Source organism: Prionailurus viverrinus, chromosome A2, assembly GCF_022837055.1.
Source record: "Prionailurus viverrinus isolate Anna chromosome A2, UM_Priviv_1.0, whole genome shotgun sequence".
NCBI lineage: Eukaryota > Metazoa > Chordata > Mammalia > Carnivora > Felidae > Prionailurus > Prionailurus viverrinus.
The window spans coordinates 141465294-141484010 of record NC_062562.1 but is presented as its reverse complement, the minus strand read 5'-3'; the positions used below and the strand labels follow the sequence as shown (position 1 = coordinate 141484010).

General features: G+C 37.5%; 1 protein-coding gene across 1 annotated transcript in view; it reads left to right on the top strand.

Moving 5' to 3' along the window:
• Nucleotides 1–12572, top strand: part of WASL (WASP like actin nucleation promoting factor) — a 63145-nt gene extending 50573 nt beyond the window's left edge. The window contains exons 9-11 of the mRNA XM_047841051.1: nt 2922–3442; nt 7378–7486; nt 9924–12572. Of these exons, the coding sequence (XP_047697007.1) occupies nt 2922–3442; nt 7378–7486; nt 9924–9985 (692 nt within the window). The 3' untranslated portion in view covers nt 9986–12572. The remainder of the gene's footprint in view (nt 1–2921; nt 3443–7377; nt 7487–9923) is intronic.
• Nucleotides 12573–18717: the final 6145 nt, after the last annotated feature.

Genomic DNA, 18717 nt, shown 5'->3' with positions numbered 1-18717 from the left:
GCTGAAGTCGGACGCTTAACCGACTGCGCCACCCAGGCGCCCCAAGACAATTCTAATGAAATTCTGTGGATTTTTAAAAAACACCTCTTAACCACAGCACCATTGTTGTTTTTATTGTTGCTTATTATACTCATTCCTAGTGGTTGCCTTTCACACTTAGCATCATTTCAGTAAACTATATGAAATGTACTTAGATTTTTACATTAATTTGAGTCAAGGAGGGGGTGCTAAACATAAACACACAGTTCTATACGTGCCTAGTCAGAGTTGTTTAAATTTGTGTTGAATAGCAGTTTTCTATTTGCTTTCCTTTGGTGAGGGTGCATGAGAGAAGTTCTTGAATGTTTCCTGAATTTTATATAATACTATATTTCTTTTAAACCTTAGTTATATTTATATTTTATAATTTCTGCTTCCCAATCCTATAAATATCACATATCTAGAAAATTAGTTAACCTATTATTCTTAATATTGATCTGCAATAATAATTATTTTTAAGTATAGGAGCTTTTCTTTGTAGTATACAATCAAGACAAGATTTTTTTCCGTGTCTTTCTTCCTTTTTAACTAAACTCTGATAGTAAGAACAGTTTTATTTGTTGTAACTTGTTTCATATGTTTCACTTTATTTATTTTTTAGAAATCTAAGTACTGTTATCATTCTGATTCTGGTGTTTGTGGTGACTTTTCAGAGTTTTGCAAGTCTGTAGGCCATCCGATTTTCTCTTGATGGTGCGTGATGTCTGCTTAGACATTTTTGTGCATCTAAACCTAACTCCTATTGTGCCATCCGTACTTCCCTCTTAATTCTTTCATAGTCTTACATCAGGATATGGCATGTCTTTTGCGTACTTACCTTTTTATGTAAAAATAATACAGACTATAAAAAAACAAAGTTGGTAATAGATGTTTTCCTCACAAAAATATAGAGACATTTTCCATCACTTTTCAAGACAGTAGAGATGCTGAACTTGTGCTATACCCAGGTAATAATTTACTCCCAATCAATTCACGCTTCCTTTTCCTAGGCAGTGATTTAGTGTCTGTTTAAATGAGTAATAGCTGGACTCCAAATTATTCCAATAAATGTACTTACTGCAACTTTGAAAGAACTTTTATTCTCTCTACTGAAGAAATACATCATTTTACATATAAAAGATTGTGGATCCAGAGTCCTCAAAGAGACTGTGAGAAATGATTTACTAATACTTTTTAAAGTAGAATAGGGTGGGTATTTTCCTCTTGATTAACAAACAAGTAAATCATAGCTATTTGAAATATAAACCTTAGCCTGGTTAAAATTGCTTGAAGGATTTGAGGTACTGTCTTATGCAGAGAGTACACAGATTACATATATGTCATATCCTCCTGGTTTTGTTCTTTTATTACAAAATATGTTAGAAAAAGACTTTGCTTTTAGCAAGGTTAGTGTAAGTGTCCTCACTTTGGATCCAGTGAGAAAATTGGATGAACCTGCAACACTCAGACCTCCAGGGTGCCTTGATGTAAATCATAGGAACTTCCCTCTGTGGTGGCCGACACCTGAATAGGGTAACTCTCCTGTTTGCAGCTATGTATTATTTCACTTGTAAAAGTTTGTATACAAGGAGACAGTATTGTATTACTCATTTACAATGTGAGTATTGGTCTTTCTGCATATTTTATCTAATATTTATGATTATATTTGATAGCATATTTTTATAGCATGTTTCCCATGTTCGTCTCAAATTAATTTGGAAGATACCATTTTATCTCCTTTGAAGTGAGGCCCCCCAGCTCCCCCACCCCCTGCCCCGTATCATCATATTATTGAACATCTAAAGATGCTTGTTGTTATTTGTAATTAAGATCGGTATTTGTATTTTGTAAGATTGTAGAACTGTCCATCAGTGATATAGTTTATATCAGTAAACACAAAGAGTTTTTATGAATTCTAGGATTTCTCTACTCTTAAAAATAGTTAATTTGCCTTTCAGTCTTTGAATGGAGAAATAATAAAGTTCATTATTATGTAAATTTGTACATACTGTTAGTAAAATCATACTTCCAAAATTAATAAATGTGTACTTTGAATTTCTTTCCTTATTTTTATTTAAGTAGAATAAGAATGGGAAAATCATTAATACTAGAATAATATTAATATTTTATCAATAACTTAGTCCAGTGTTTCAATGTAGAAATTCTCAGTTAATTTATTAATAGTTGGTTGCATCTCCTGAATAAGTAGTTGAACATTTCACTTGAGCAACCAGCCTCCCTTTACTGCCATCACTAGAGTTAATGACCATCTTCTGGAAATATAGAATATTATATATATTATTACATATTATAGTATATTTCATTATAACATATACTATATTTTTAGAAAATATAGACCATATAATATAAATGTAAGGTGACAAAGTTTTAAATTTTAAAAGAAAAAGTATTCAATTTGGGTTTAACTCAGATTAACTTGAATAAATTCTGATAGGTTATGCAACACCAGCTATTTTATTCCGAATGTAAAGTAATTTTATAAATTAAATAAACTCAATTCTTTAAAGAGGGAAGGTATCCATTAATTTTTATTGAAATGCTAAATAATGCTAATTGACCACAGTATTTGATTTTGTGATGTTTTTATTATATAAGGAAGTGTTTATTCCCGTACCTTCAGAAGTGGTGCTGATTCCTCAAAACTAGATTATACAGTTTCAGCTAATATTTTTCAAGAAAAACAGGAAAAGTGGTCTTTAGAGGAGTATTCCCAAATAGAATTATATCATCCGTGCTCACATGTCCTTGTAAAATGAAATACAAAGACGAGGCCTTTTTTTCCCCCTCGTATGTCTTTTCACACGTGTTGAAGTTACGTTTTTCTTCAGTGTGATGTTTGGGGCGGAGAAAAGCACGGTTTCTTTTTTCTGTTTTTATTTCAGCGCCACCGCCGCCACCGCCGTCTAGGGGAGGGCCGCCTCCTCCCCCCCCACCCCCGCACAGCTCAGGCCCCCCGCCCCCTCCCGCTAGGGGGAGAGGCGCTCCTCCTCCACCACCTTCTAGAGCTCCCACCGCCGCGCCTCCGCCACCGCCTCCGTCCAGGCCAGGTGTGGGAGCCCCTCCACCGCCACCAAATAGGATGTACCCTCCTCCACCTCCAGCCCTTCCCTCCTCAGCACCGTCGGGGCCTCCACCGCCACCTCCACCTCTGTCGTTGGCCGGCTCAGCGGCACCGCCCCCGCCACCTCCGCCCCCGCCTCCCCCGGGGCCACCACCTCCGCCTGGCCTCCCTTCTGACGGTGACCATCAGGTTCCACCTCCTGCAGGAAGCAAAGCAGCTCTTTTGGATCAAATTAGAGAGGGTGCTCAGCTAAAAAAGGTGGAACAGAACAGTCGACCTGTGTCCTGCTCCGGAAGGGATGCACTTTTAGACCAGATACGACAGGGTATTCAGCTGAAATCTGTAAGTAATCTGTTCGTTTCAGTTTAGACGCTCTGTCCTAACGGAATTTTAAAGTAATTTATGAGACAACTTGGAAAATCTTTATTTTTTGCTCTTTCCCTTGGTATTCAGGTGTTTAACCCATTGAATTTCTGATGTTTTTACAAACTAGAACCACACACATTTATACCCTATACCTGCGTAGCCCATACTTCTATAATTAGAATATCACCCCAGAAAAAGTTCCCTCAGCCTCTTTCCATTTGTCTCCCTCTCAAAAAAAAAAAAAACAAACAAAATCACTAATCTGATTTTTAATCACTGTAGATTAGTGTTGCCTGTTCTTAGAACTTCATGTAAGTGGAGTATTATATATAGTATGTTTGCTGTGTTCTAGACTTCACTTCTGAATAAAATTTATTTGAACTTAAAGATAAATCTTTAAACTGGAGAAGTAAAAGCCCTGCTTGTAACCAATTATAATCATCTTGGTAAGTTCATACCATTAACTTTATGAAAACTAAACGATATTGTAAAGTTTCTGTGTTCTGAAATTTAGATTCGTAGACAATCTGACTCTGCAGAAACTTTGAAAGAGTTCTAATAGAATTTTGGATAATGTTGGTAGAGAATTTTGGATCCTGTGTATTGGAAGAGGTGATCATATAGTCTTCTAGAGCAGAGGTTGGCAAACTGGTTTTTTTTAAAGGACCGACCAAATGGTAAATATTTTAGACTTGCAGGCCGTATGGTCTCTGTCACAACTACTCAGCTTTGCCCTTGTATTACAAATGCAGCAGCATACATGATGCAAAATTGGGCGTGATTGTGTTCTATAAAGCTTTATTTATGGACACTGAAATTTGAATTTCATGTAATTTTCACATGTCACAAATATTCTTTTTATTTTCTTCCAACCGTTTAAAAATGTAAAAATCGTTTTTCACTTTAAAAGTTCTACAAAGGGGCGCCTGGGTGGCTCAGTCGGTTAAGCGTCCAACTTCGCTCAGGTCACGATCTCGCGGTCCGTGAGTTCGAGCCCCGCGTTGGGCCCTGTGCTGACAGCTCGGAGCCTGTAGCCTGTTTCAGATTCTGTGTCTCCCTCTCTCTGCCCCTCCCCTGTTCATGCTCTGTCTCTCTCTGTCTCAAAAATCAATAAACGTTAAAAAAATTAAAAAAAAAAAAAGTTCTACAGAAACAGGATGAGCTAGATTTGACCCATGGGCAATAGTTTGCTGACCTCTTTTCTAGAATCTAAATTGCCTACATCACATACTCCCGAGCTTTTACTTATGGTCTCTCGGTTCCAAGAGGAACATTTGCTCTCCAGGGCTTCGGGTTGGTGAGGGTGGTGGATTTTTCTGTGCAGTAAATGAAGGTGAAAGGAGATTCTAATTGAAAATGATTTTGTGATGTAGGGAATTATGGTAACTAAATCTCCGACGCTTGGTTAGGAGGAGAACGATGGATAGGGAACACAGCTGACTGAATGGAAACGCTTGAACATTGGCATAGCACAGATTTTAAAAACTCTGATCTTTAAAATGTATCTAGGTCTTTTCTTGCCATGTGATCAACCTGTGAGCAGTTGTCTCTGCTCCCTTTCCCCATTTAGTTTAGACTAAAGGGTTCTCAGGAACAGTTGAAGAATTTCGAATAGTTGTTAGTGGGAGGAATTAGTGGCAAAATTAAAGGGGTGCCTGGGTAGCTCACAGTCAGTTAAGCATCAAACTTCGGCTCAGGTCATGATCTCACAGTTCAGGAGTTCAAGCCCTGCACAGAGCCGCCCACTTTGGATTCTCGGTCTCCCTTTCTCTCTGCCACTTCCCACCCGCGTTCTCTCACGCACCTTTTCTCTCTCTCTCTTTCTCAAAAATAAATAAACATTTATGTAAAAAAAAATAAATAAATAACCACAGCCCAGGTGAGTAGTAGGCTTTAATGGACTTTACCTCAGACTCAGGGTCACTCATTCCTGCATCTGCCACTCATAACTTCTCTTTTTGTTTCTCTTGTCTATTTCCTCTCGCACAATCAACTTTTATTGCTTTCTCTCATTTGCTGTTACTAATAAGGGGTTATTTTTAATAAATTGTGTTCTCATTTTTTTTAATCCCACTCCTTGTCTGTCCTCTTTTCTTAATTAAAAAAATTACTGAGTTAAGTTCCCTATTTTCCCCATCATCATTTCTTCCCCGTCCCATCCCAACTCTCTTCATTCTCTACATTTCTTTTAGAGAGAAAAGTATGTTTTATTCTAAATGTAGGTCATTCTTCTCCTAAATAATCACTTTTGAAAATTAATTTTAGAGTATTACCCTAGAGGAATAAATCAGTGAATTACTGGCATGTTGTATGTGATCTGAGTCCATAGCTTTACCTCATTTTCTAAGAAAACCGTTCTGTGGTTGAAATTTCTCCAGCTATGTTTCTTTAAACAGTCTATGTAAATCACTTATTCACAGATGAATATGACTAACATAAGATCACAGTTGGCAGGAAGGGTGTAACTATTCTCTTACATAGATTTTGAGTTCCATGTTCATAGTACCTTGGATAGCACCATCCAAGTAAGTACCTTCAAAAACGTGTTTGTGTCAGTGTTGCGCTCCTGTGGTCTGTGCCGTGTATTCTCACATTGCTTCAAGGGTGTCTTAAGTGTTTCTTCTTACTGCTGCTACACTTCTTTCAGAGCCTCATGCTGACCTTCAAACCTCAGAAACTGTTTCTGTTGTCTTTTTCATTTGTGGCACTTCTATACCAGTAGTAGTTAATACCCAGTCTCCCCAAACCTAAATACTAATGAATGAATCAGTATCTTATGGGGGAATTACTTTGAATATTTTTAAAAGAAAAAGACCTATTAAGTCTCCAGAAAGACAAGTAGTATTAGGAGAAGAGCTGTAAAGACCAAAATAAAAAGTTTGTCCTAAAAAAGTAGTTTTTCTTTGGGAAATGATAAGAATCCAAGTAAAAGAGCTGTACAATTTCATTTTTAAGTATACTAATATTCTACCTTTACATGGGTCATGTAAGTCCAGAGGCAAAATTAACAAAATGAGTTATTTTGGATAAATGACCTCTCATTTTAGTCAAAGTACACTTAGAGCAGTAATTTCCAAATTATGTATTTTTTTCCTGAATCTCTACAGATTTCCTGTATTTTCTCTTTTTTAATGAGAGTTGGAATTGGAATATTTTGTATAGGTACTCGACTTTAATGAGACCCCTTGATATTGTTTCCCCCGCCCCAAAAGTAGTTGATACTAGATAGAAGTACTTTAGTTAGGGATAGTGGTTGCCTTGTGAGGTAGGTACATTTTGAAAGTTACTTGGCCGAGCTCCTTGAAGAGAAGTTATATGCTATGAGAAGGAAAGTTCATTTTGAGTTATAATAATATATATACATATATTACACATATTTATAAGTTTGTACCATATGAACTATAAATATAGTATACAAAGTTATAAGCTTATTAGCAAAGCTGAGTTTTTCTAGGAGATTAGAAGTTTCTTCGGTTGCTCTTAGATATCTTAAGTGTCCTTCTCACCTAACAACTCTAAGAATCTGAATATACCTTAATTTATTATAAAATGCTGATCCTTGATAATAGTTTTAAAGTTTCATCAGCTAAGGCTTTATGTTCTAGAATGAACAGAAATAATCCAACTGCAAAGGCAAGTATTTAGGAAAAGGTTTGTTATTTTCAATTTGGAAATGTGTTGATGGCTTTATACATTAAGGAGAGGACGTATATTTTGAATAATTATTTTAAGGCACAATTTATTTCTTCTTAAATTAGTTAATCCTGTCCTGGGCTTATTTGCTCTTCCCCCCCCCCCCCCCCCTTTCTTTTTTTAAATAGGAAGTGATTCTAAAAAAAGTAAGACTTTCTGGAGACAAAAAGTGTTTGCTAAGGATTTAGTTCTAAATTTTGCTCACTTTCTTTTCCAAGGTATCTGATGGCCAAGAGTCTACACCACCAACACCTGCACCCACTTCAGGAATTGTGGGTGCATTAATGGAAGTGATGCAGAAAAGGAGCAAAGCCATTCATTCTTCAGGTATATTTATTTTTATGAGTGCATTTATATTTAATTTTAATATTTGAAGTTCTGTTTTCTTTTTATTTTATGGTAGACTTTGCTCGCTTTCCCCCTGCTATTGAATAACACTGATGTGGGTATTAGGGCAAATTTTTAAAAGTTTTTGCCACCATGATTAGTCTATCTGATGTTTAATGGATTCTAGTACACCATAGCCATAAGCATAAATTGGAAGAACAACTTCAGAAAAGTAGCAGTTTCATTTCCTATGCTGGGAATACTAATAGAATGCCTGTCAAACCTCTAAACAAAGCTTGAGATTCTGGATCCCATTCCTGTGACATTCTTGTGACATGAGAAATTCAGGTTTCCCTGATTTGTAAGAATTTGGGCTGAGAAATTAGGTTTTCTGGGGTTTGCTAAAGAATCCTGAAGTGTTTTGTGTCCTCTTTTTCGTCGTTTTCTAAAAGGTTTATTTTGAATAAACTAGTTCTCCCTATTTTGAGGCCATTATTAAGCATATGTACACCACCATATAAATGGATGTTACTTTCAAAAGAGAAAGCAATTGGTCTAGCTGATGTAGTGCTTGAGGTTTACTAAAGAGCTTCCCCAGTATGCTGTACTAGAATCTGATCTTTGTTCTTACTGAATTATTTATTCACTGTGGACCTCAATTTTTTTATTTGTTTTATGGAGAGAATTCATGAGTCATATCTAAGATCTATTACTAATATTTATTTTCTTTAAATAGACATATTTATTCCAACACTGTTACAGAGATAGGATAGGCTAGTTCATTCTGTAGGTATTTATTGTAGGATAATAATTAAAAAACAATAAAAATCCCTGCCTCTATGGAGCATGCATTTCAGTGAGAGACGACAATAAAGTAAATTAGAAAAACAGATACTAAACGGTGATATGTGCTAAGGGCAAAAATAAATCAGAAAAAGGAGATATAGGGACTTGTAGCTGTAGGAGGGAAGTTCATTTTGAAATAGGATGAGCCTAACTGAAGTGACATTGGAGAAAAGACCAAAAGGAGTTCAAGGAGTAAACCATGTAGAAAATTGGGGAAAGTGTGTTCATTCCGGTTGAAAGAACAGCAAGTGCAAAGTTCCTGAGGTTGACGAACAATGATGAGGTCAGTATGGCTGAGTAAGGAAGAGGGGGAAAGAATAGTAAGGCATTGAAGTACAAGAGGTACAGGAGGCCAGTAGTAAGGCTTTGGAGGCCATGAATGTGATGGGAAGTCATTGGAAGGTCCTTAGCAGAGGGATGGCAATGATCCAAGCAAGAGATAGTAGAGGTTTGAATGAGATTGGTAGCCCCAGTGAGCAGAGATTGGATACTAGGTATATTGTGAATGAGGAAATAATTGGGTTTGCCAATGGATTGGAAGTGAAGTTTAGAAAAAAGAAAGTGAAGGATGACTCCCAAGATTTTTGACTTGAGTATGAAAGGGGTGAAATTTTCATTAATGGAGTGGATGAGACTTAGGAGGAGCAGGTTTGAGAGGAAAGATCGGGAGTTTGGTTTTTGTAAATACTGAATTTGAGATACCTACTAAAAATTCAAATGTAGATGTTGTGCAGGCATTTGATTATGAGCCTGAAGTTGAGGGAGGAGGTCTGCACTGGTAATAGAAATTTGCATGTCATTGAGACAGGCATGGTATTTAAAGTTACAGAACTGGCTGGGATCCTTAAAGAAGTGCATGTAAATAGAGAAGAAGAGATTATAGTAGGCTCTGAAGGCTGGAGAGTGCAGTATCTTAGAAGCCACATGAAGTGTTTGAAGGAGGAAGGAGTCAGGATATGGGTCAAAAGTATGATCGGTCAAGAAAATGAGAACAGGAAGTCAAGCTTTAGTTTTAGCAATGGTCGGTCATTGGTGATCTGGAAAAAGCCATGTTACTGAGTTCAGGAGAGAATAGGAGGGTAGAAAGGGATGCTGAGTATTTGGACTACCTGCTCTGTTTCTTTAGTGGCTCAGTGTCAGTGAGTTTCCTGCCTATCACTGGAGTTATAAGTGGAATTGCTAGCCGAACAATCTGTTCAGCCAGGTGGGTTTTTTTTTTGTTTGTTTGTTTTACAGCTTTTCTTTAAAGGTAGTCAATTAAAGGGGCCTTTCTTAGATTTGAGATCTGTGAAAATTCAGAGAGGCCAACCCAAATGAGGGTTTACACATAAAGAAGCACTAGTTGAAATTCCTTACATAGATACTAAGGGACTTACTTCTTAACTCCTGTTCTAATCTTCAACTGACCATCATACCCTTTATATGTATTGTATTTGATTCCTTTTAAATTACCCTAGTCACTCGATTGGTTTGTGTGTCAATGGAATGGTTTGTGTGTCAGAAGTTAAACGATTGGAGAAATCACCCAAGAATTCTGTAATGTTATTTTATTTATACATATATTTTGATTGACTTGATGATTTTCTTTTAGATGAAGATGAGGATGAAGATGATGAAGAAGATTTTGAGGACGATGATGAATGGGAAGACTGATCTATATATTATATATATATTTTTAAGGTGAAATACTAAACACTACTTTCTGTCTGTGGATTCTGTAAAATTATCATGTAAATGTTCTACCAATTTGCTGTATATTTTTGTTGCCTTTTTTGCTTTTTTTTTTTATTAATCTGTGCAATACCTCATTTAATCTGTAAAGGTTTGTCAAAATCCTCTACAAAGCTACTCCCTGTCATTGTGTGCAAGTTTACACCAGGATGCTCACTTAAATTTGTGAATATTTGTCATTCCATCAACAAGGGAGTTTAAATATTATATGTGAGACTGACAAAAACCTTAATGTAATTTAGTTATAATGCCAGAAGGAAAACACTATTTTCATACCCTACTTTTTCTGTACCTAAATTTTCTTATTAAGATCTAGTATAGCACTACATTCTTTTTTAAGTGATGCAGACCTTAGTTTATTTAGCCCCTCCATTTTGAACACCATGCTACATGAATGTTGAAGCAGACACATTGCACGGTTCTCTAGACATCACTACACCGATGCAGGTTCTCAAATTGTAGCAGGATGCTCTACGGAAGACCACTACAGAGGCCCTAGTCGGGAAAACCCGTAACACTCCTCTTCCGGCAGTATTGCCTGTTCCTGTACAGAGGGGTATGTGGAGGCTGGGATCCTAAGGAGACCTTGCTTACCTGTACTTGACTGAGATTATTTTTATGCTATAGCAAATGTGGCAGGCTCTTTTTGGGAAAAATTTAAAAATATTTTTGGTATCAATCTTCGATGGTTATTTAAGTTTTTGCAGTTTGGGGATTTTAGGGGTAATATTCTCCATGAACTGAAGGAGGCAATACATAATGGTCACTTCAGTTTTGGTTAAGTATGCTATAAAATCAGAACATGATGGAAATGATGTGGAATTATCGGGTAGTCTGTATGGGTTGAGGTATTCAGAAATACCAACCATACAAATGTAATTGAGCTGGCCAAGGTAAACACTGTAATGCTGAACTTAGTACACTATTTAAATTTTTCTCTTTTATAATTTCTCAAGGTTTTTGTCAACTGTCAGGTGAACAGTTACATTTTTCTTAAAAGATTGGTGGTCCCAACGTCAAATTTCTTGAGAGACATAACTGAATGCTAGATTTAAAATAAATAAATAAATAAAACTTTACAACCTGCACATTTGTTATGTATACTAAATGATGTCTTAAAATTAGGGTTTCCTTGCCTCTCTACAATACACTAATCTGCCTAAAGGTGTTGTTTTTTTCATATTTATAGTGCTAATTATCATACCTACCTATTTTAAATTTTAGGTAGAAAAATGATCTGATTTAAATACAGACACGTATTTTTCTCACATTGAGTCATATGCAGAATGTAGTTCCAAATGTATTTCATTACTATAATCACAATATCCAACTAAAAATTAAGCTCTCTAGAATTGTACCGACCAAAATCTAGTATTGGCATGATCTTGACAGGCTGGACCTGCAAGATATGGCTTGAATTTTAACCAGTTATCACATCATCTCTAGTGATCATGCATCTAGTTATCGTAAGAAATAATTTAAAAGGTTTTGTTGCTGAAAGCAGTAAGTGGTGCAGTAAAATAGTTAAGTTATTCAAAGAATGTTACCTTTCTTGCAAGAGTAATTTAAACACGGGAAAGACTCTAGACTTTTTTGTTTCTTGCAAAAACAGTGCCCTCTGCTGCTGGAAACCTTTTTCTGCTTACTCTCATTTTTACTGTGGCTTGAGCTCAGTGACGCCGAGTCTGCTGTGGATGAGGCTGGACAGCTACTAACCAATAGAATTAGGAATTTGTGCAAATGGTAAATAGAGCATTATAATTATTTTAAGTAATATTCAACATTTTTCATTTTTTTTTTCTTTGTGACATTATTGAAAAAAACATTTTAAACATCCTGGAAATGTCTTTAAGGTAATGCCAATTTAAGATCTCTCTTAACTTTTGGCCCAGGAATTCAGGGTTTTCCGGCAAACTTTGGTGTGATCTATATTTATCAGGAGCTGCTCTGAGTAAAGGATATCAGTTCCTTGAGTTGGAAACACAACTTTTAACGTGTAAGATGGGTATAAAATTTGCCAAAGGTAATCAGGTTCATTCTTCTTAAAGAAAAAAAAAAGGCTTTCTGTTGTTGTTGCCCAAAGTCTAAATTCCCATTGGCTGAAACACAGCAGCTGTGGGGTTCAGTCCCGGCATGAAGACTGAACCCACTGCGGGTGTGCAGGCCGCATGTTCCAGCCACCAGCTTGTTCACCGGCTTCTCTGTGGGCGGCACCACACCTGTGCTTTGTCTGAGAGCCTCCCACGGTCACCGCAGCTAAACGATTGTCTGACAGCCTTCGCATTTAACAGACTAGCATGAGGCTTTTTATATCTAAGTGCTATGTGATAGACAATTTCAGCTAGCCACATATTGTATGTGTGAGATTCATAAAGACTTTTCAATCATTCGTTTCCATTTATCAACTGAAATTTTGTTTAGTATGTGAATTTTTTCGAAATGTATAGTGATAGGATATTGCACTGGTGGCAATTCATCATGGAGCATAATAAAATTAATTTGACCCAAATAGGCGAAAAAAGCGTTTTTCTTTATTTATGTTAAGAGATTAAAATGGGTAAAAAGAAATTTTAACCGTAGATTAGAGTAAGGGTACGGCGCAGTGAGTGATGACGGTCGAAGTGTTCAGCAGACCACATGCCCTGAGAGAGTGTGCCGTGAAGTAAACACCGGTGAGCAAAAGAATGTTCCTCCCTGTTCTGCCGGGAAACGTGGCAGCTGCTCAGCAGCTCCCGGGAAGCCACCGCTGTGCGGCACAGAGCAGTCACATCGCAGGGTCACACCGCAGCTCTTTGGCACACCAAGAATGTTGACGTTCCCTAAAATCAGAATGATGCTGAAGCTTACCGCTAATTTCAGTGGAAGCCAAATGTAGCAGTTCACGTGGGACCTCAATGGTTCTTCATAAATGGTATCAAGATGGTACTTTAAACAGGAACCTCAGTTTTGATAAGTAGAATTTTCTGTTCTGCTGACTGGCACAAGTGGGTGTCTGAAGATTAAACTGAGCTATGGAATCTAGTGTGTAGGATGCTACAAAATGCCTTCTAAGAGCTTTAGCCAAATTTATATGTTCTATTAAAAATTCCTTTCTGTTGTACAATGTGAATACTTAGGAAAGTATTAACCAAACTTTAAAACAGATTTTTAAGAGACAAATGCCTCAGAATTGGGCTTGTCACATTATATTTATCTAATCAAAGGAGAAATTCCTGAAATAACTTACTGCCCTTAGAAATGGAGTTCTTAAAGGACAAGTATAGAGATAAAGTCTATTTATAGTACAATAGAAAACTCTATGGAAAAGAAAAATTTTACTTGGCACACTTATTTTATTGTTAAATCTTACCTCCTAAACACAGCATTCTCATAATCTCTTGGGCTTTCATTGGTGATTTTTTTTTTTTAAATATTTATTTTTGAAAGAGAGCTCACAAGCAGGGGAGAGGCAGAGAGAGAGGGGGACAGAGGGAGAATCCAAAGCTGGTGCTGTGCTGACAACAGATAGCCCCGACGCGGGGCTTGAACCCATGAACCGTGAGATCATGACTGAGCCACCCAGGTGCCCCTCATTGGTGGATGTTTTTTAACCTTTGTAGTGAAACCACTGGGAAAAGGTGTAATAAAGTGGCTCTTATGAAAATTTGGGGACATACTTTGCTGTTAATGCTAAGACTGCCTTTGCTTCTACATATGATAACATGGTATCCTCCATTGCGTGAAGGAGACCACTAAAAATTTTGGCTTTATTACAAAACATGTCTACGTAAATCAGCCGTTCCTGCTTTTTTTTTTTTTTTTTTTTTTTTTTTTTCTTTAACATACATCAGTGGTCATCCTAACTACTGAGGCAGTATTTAATTTCACACACATCCAGTGTAAGTCTTAACTGGTCATATGTACCACCAAGATTGACTAATCAGGATATGGATAACACACAATCATTTCGTGTATTGGGGTATTTCCAGTAAATTTGAAGTCCCTTAATTTTGTAACAACCACAAAAATTTCTTACACTTAACTTTAGTAAGGATTTAAAAAAATTTTTCTACTCAAGAGGAAGTTAATCTTAACAGTATCAGATTGCATTATGGAACTGGAAGTTCCAGGTGTCATATTGACATGACTTTCCATCTTGGCCTGGATGGCATGTCTTGACCTAAATTCAGTTTTATCTTGGTCATGGCTACATGTGTGAAGATTTTCATCAAAGCCTAAGAATTCGTAAGCATCAATATCACCATATTTAAGCAATTGTTTATTAAGACTAAACAGGTGATGGACATTAAAATATGATTGTGGTGAAGTAGATCCCCTCCCTCCTTCAATCTAAACTACTTATTTCACAGCTGAAAGACAGCTGGAGACCATCGAGTTCCATGAAGCCAAGTCTCATCAAAGTGGGGGCTCGCCTGAGGTCTGTTAGAAGGAGCTAATAGAATTCCGATCAGGCTACCAGTTCAGTTGCTCTTTTCCATGCGCCTTAATGCTGTTTTATTCTTCTGTATTTTTCTTAGATTATGAATAAATTGCAGATTTACTTTGTTTCTGAAAGATTTATGGCTACAGATTTTACCCTTTCTCACATGTCATCTGGGTGTTGATAGAAGCTACCAGCATCCTGTTCCCGTCTCTGCCTGGGAAAGCTGGCTTGCTTTGAGGAGCCGGCCTCTGACTCTGAAGCATGTGATCATATTTTGGCTCAATGATGGTGGCCACCCTACATTGTCCAAGCATTCGGTCATCACAGGACACTCCTGTCGTTTCGTACTGGGTTAAAAAAAAAAATGAGCTTTTTATTCTACATCCAACTTATTTTTGTTAGTTTCTTACGGGTGTAAAAGCTATTGACTTTAGACGTATTTTGTAAACCCTTAACACTGAACTTGCCTGACAAAAAATTAGCTTGAGAATGTATTAATCTTTCTGTATAATTTTCAGTCAACAGCTGCACTGTCAATTTAAAGACCGGGAGTTCTTCCAAGAGGACAAGGACAAACTGGACACTTTAAATCCAACTTCCTGGTTTTCTTATTAGTGAGACAGGGGAGATTCGAATTTAGTGGCATATACTTCACCCTTCCCGGAAAAGAGGCAGGGAAGTAAAGCCTGTATTCCGGTGTTTGTGGTGTTGAAGGAGACAAGTGAAAGGAAAAGGCATCACCATGTCCAGGTAACTATAGGGAAACAAACAAAGGTGTTCACAATGTCTCGGTTCTGTAGTGATCTGTGAAGAACTCTAGCTCCTTAACTCCACTTCTGAACCTAAAAAGAGACAACTTTTATTTATTTTATCATTTTAGGGCAGGAGTCTAAGGAGACAGAAAGGAGAGTATTTGCAAGCAGATTTTTGTTTCAAGATTGGGATTGCGTAAACATTCAGCAAGTGCAATTAAATGTGTTAAGATCTCCATTTTGAAGAGTGATACCCAGTTAAAAAGAAGTTGATAAAATAGGATATTTGGTTTTGTTTATTAAGCAAAGGTATAAATGTAGAAGAGCCAGCTTTTTCTGAGTTGTATATTCAGCTACAAATCTATACCAGCCTTTTCAAATGGAAAATTCAATTGCCTTTTTTTTTCTTTTTTAAAAGACTTTTCTGAACTTTGCTGTGGATATTTGACAAAAGTTGTGATGTAGTTAACATTAACAGGTAAGTGATTATGAGAGAGTCTGATTTAATAAGCATAGTCCTAGATTGCAACCATTTTCTTACCAAGCCACCGGTAAATGGAGCACATTATGCTTCTATTTAGGTGGCCTTGTTTGCCCCTGGTTGAATGGCTGGACGCTACAGAACATGTTTGTTAGGACCTGCTGCCTAAAAACGTTTAGGAAATTTGAGTTGATTCTGAGCCGAATGATAGCTTCAGGCCAGCACCAGAGCCCTAAAGTTTACAACCACTCTCCCTGGGTCAGCCTGATGTGGTTTGTGCCACGAGACCATGCACAGAGCTCTGTGCACCACTGAGCCTTCCCAGCATCCTCCTCTCACTTTCCACTTCCATCACTTGGTTTTCCAGAATAACAAAAAACCTGGTTTGATTGGGAGTCACTATGTTTTTCATAGATGTTTCTTCATTTCCCAACTATCTAAATAGAGCCAAACATCATGCCGCTGAGAAGGGTAGGGAGACACAAGTACATTTTGCGTTTGAGTTTAGTTTTGACACTGTAAAGCTTACTTGTAATCGTTAATGGACATCTTAACACAGATGGGATTTGGTGGGTCATTGGAGAAGCTAGGGTAACTTGTAGGGGGGAAATGTGGTTGTATTCTGTCCACTGCATGGCTGGTTAACACTGAGATGTAGCAGTGCCTTCGTATCTTGGTCTTAGCTTGTGATGTGTGTTATGTATCTTCACGTTAAGATACACCACAAAATTGAAGATAGGGATGGCCAGTATAAAAACTAAAGGAATTTTTGAGAGTTTTTCCCAGAAAGCTTTCAAATACACAAGTTTTTAAAATATGAATATTAAAACATTAATCTAAAATATTAATTGGTGAATAAAGCAAGTAGGAACAGGAACAGAAATGTTCTCCTGTCTCAAGTTCCTGGCTCTTCAAAAATCCCCAGGCATATTTTTGGAACGACTAGGTGAGTGCACTTGAATTGCAAGCATCATTATCCTAATACTTAGCCAAACTACTTAAAATGATTATTGTTACTGTAAGTTGAGGATGCCTGGGTGGCTCAGTCGGTTAAGCGTCCGACTTCAGCTCAGGTCATGATCTCACGGTTTGTGAGTTCGAGCCCCATGTCGGGCTCTGTGCTGACAGCTTGGAGCTTGGAGCCTGCTTTGGATTCTGTGTCTCCCTCTCTGCCCTTCCCCCATTCGCACTCTTTTCTCTCTCTCTCTCTCTCTCTCCCTCCCTCTCTCTCTCTCTCTCTCAAAAATAAACATTTAAAAAGAAAAACTTACTGTAAGTTGGAAGTAGACCCCAGAATAAAACAAATCTGTTGTTCTGTACTAATATATCTCTAGATTAAGATAATAAAAATTCATGTGGCCACATAATGCTAAGACCCATTGAGAAATCAGGCTCTCCACCTCCCCTGCCGGCTTTGAACAGGTTTTTGTAGTTTATTAAGTTACCTTGACACTAAGGAACAGCTTAGGAATAGAAGGTATGCTCATGACTGATAACAAAAGAGTGGCCAAAAGTCACACATTGATGAAACAGGAAAGGAGACTTGGAAAAACCTTGACATTAAATGTTGGAGATACACGTGTGGCTACCAATGGTTGAGGCCATGTGAGCCACTTCCAGACCTGTCTAAAAATACAAGGTCTGTTCCAGCAGGTCACTGGAGATGCAGCCTTGAAGCCACATTATTAATGTCATTTAAGAAATTGTCTTTGGCGGCGCCTGGGTGGCTCGGTTGGTTAAGCGTCTGACTTCGACTCAGATCATGAACTCGTGGTTCCTGAGTTCAAGCCCTGCGTCGGGCTCTGTGCTGACAGTTGGGAGCCTGAAGCCTGCTTCGGATTCTGTCTCCCTCTCTCTCTGTTCCTCCCCTACTTGCTCTCTCTCTCTCTCTCTCTCAAAAATAAAGATTAAAAAAAAAGAAATTGTCTTTGTATGGGTGTGCATGAGCAGGAACATTTACGTATATTGATGTATACAAATATATTTATGGAACCGCCCTGACCTGTGGAAATTAGAAACAACCTGCCCAGGTACAAGGAGGAGAAATTAGTGCACAAGTACTTGGCTGGCTCCATTTAGGTGGAGAAATAGCATTTTAGCCATCGTGAAGCCATCATGATTCTTAGAAAGTTTACATTAATGCACTCAGCATCTAATGAGAAAATTTGGGAGAAACAAAAAGATAAGGAAAAGATTTATGTTTATAATCATTATCCACAAGACTGGCAATGGGTCGAATGGCTTCAAGATTTGACTGGGCTGGTTTCAAGATTTAGGCTGGTTTCAAGATTTGGTGACTACAGGCTGATGAAAGCAGGGTTGTTAATTTGGACTACTGTATAATTTATAAATATGGCAAGAGTTTGAATAAATCACTGACCCTTCAAGAGTTGTCAGTGCTAAGTTAAGATTTCTCCATGGCTGTTTTTCCCCTTACAATTGGGAAAAAGAACCAGGCCTTAGGCATGGAATTTTGGGCGTGTAGACTCAATATCCAACATACTATTCAGTGATGTGTAGGTGCTAGCAATACTTAAGACTATTATCTGTTTCTTCAAAAATAACTGGCCTGAATTAATGTGACCTTGACAGTGGTATTAATTGACTTACCAGAGCTGTTCTGGCAAGTCTTCTGGAGGAACAAAAATAATATGTCCAGTTCAAAATGTAGAAAATTTGTTCTCAAGTTATTTGGTTTCCAGACTTAAATTCCCATTGGCAATTTTTCACAACATCTACCTCAAAGATAGAAACCACTGCACCATGTTGAACAGGAAGGCAGAAGAAATAATTTTCAGAAAATTATGGAGATTGTTTCCCCATCTGAGGTACTGTTTCTCTTGAAAGCATCGTCCCCTTCAATCACTCTCCAGCTTTACTCCTTCTCTTAATATTGTGGCAACAATCTCCCTTGGGCTCACCCCTCCTAGAAATTACCCAATACAATTTTTTGTTCTATGGTTTCTGTCATTCCCTGCTACTTTCCTCCCCGGAAACT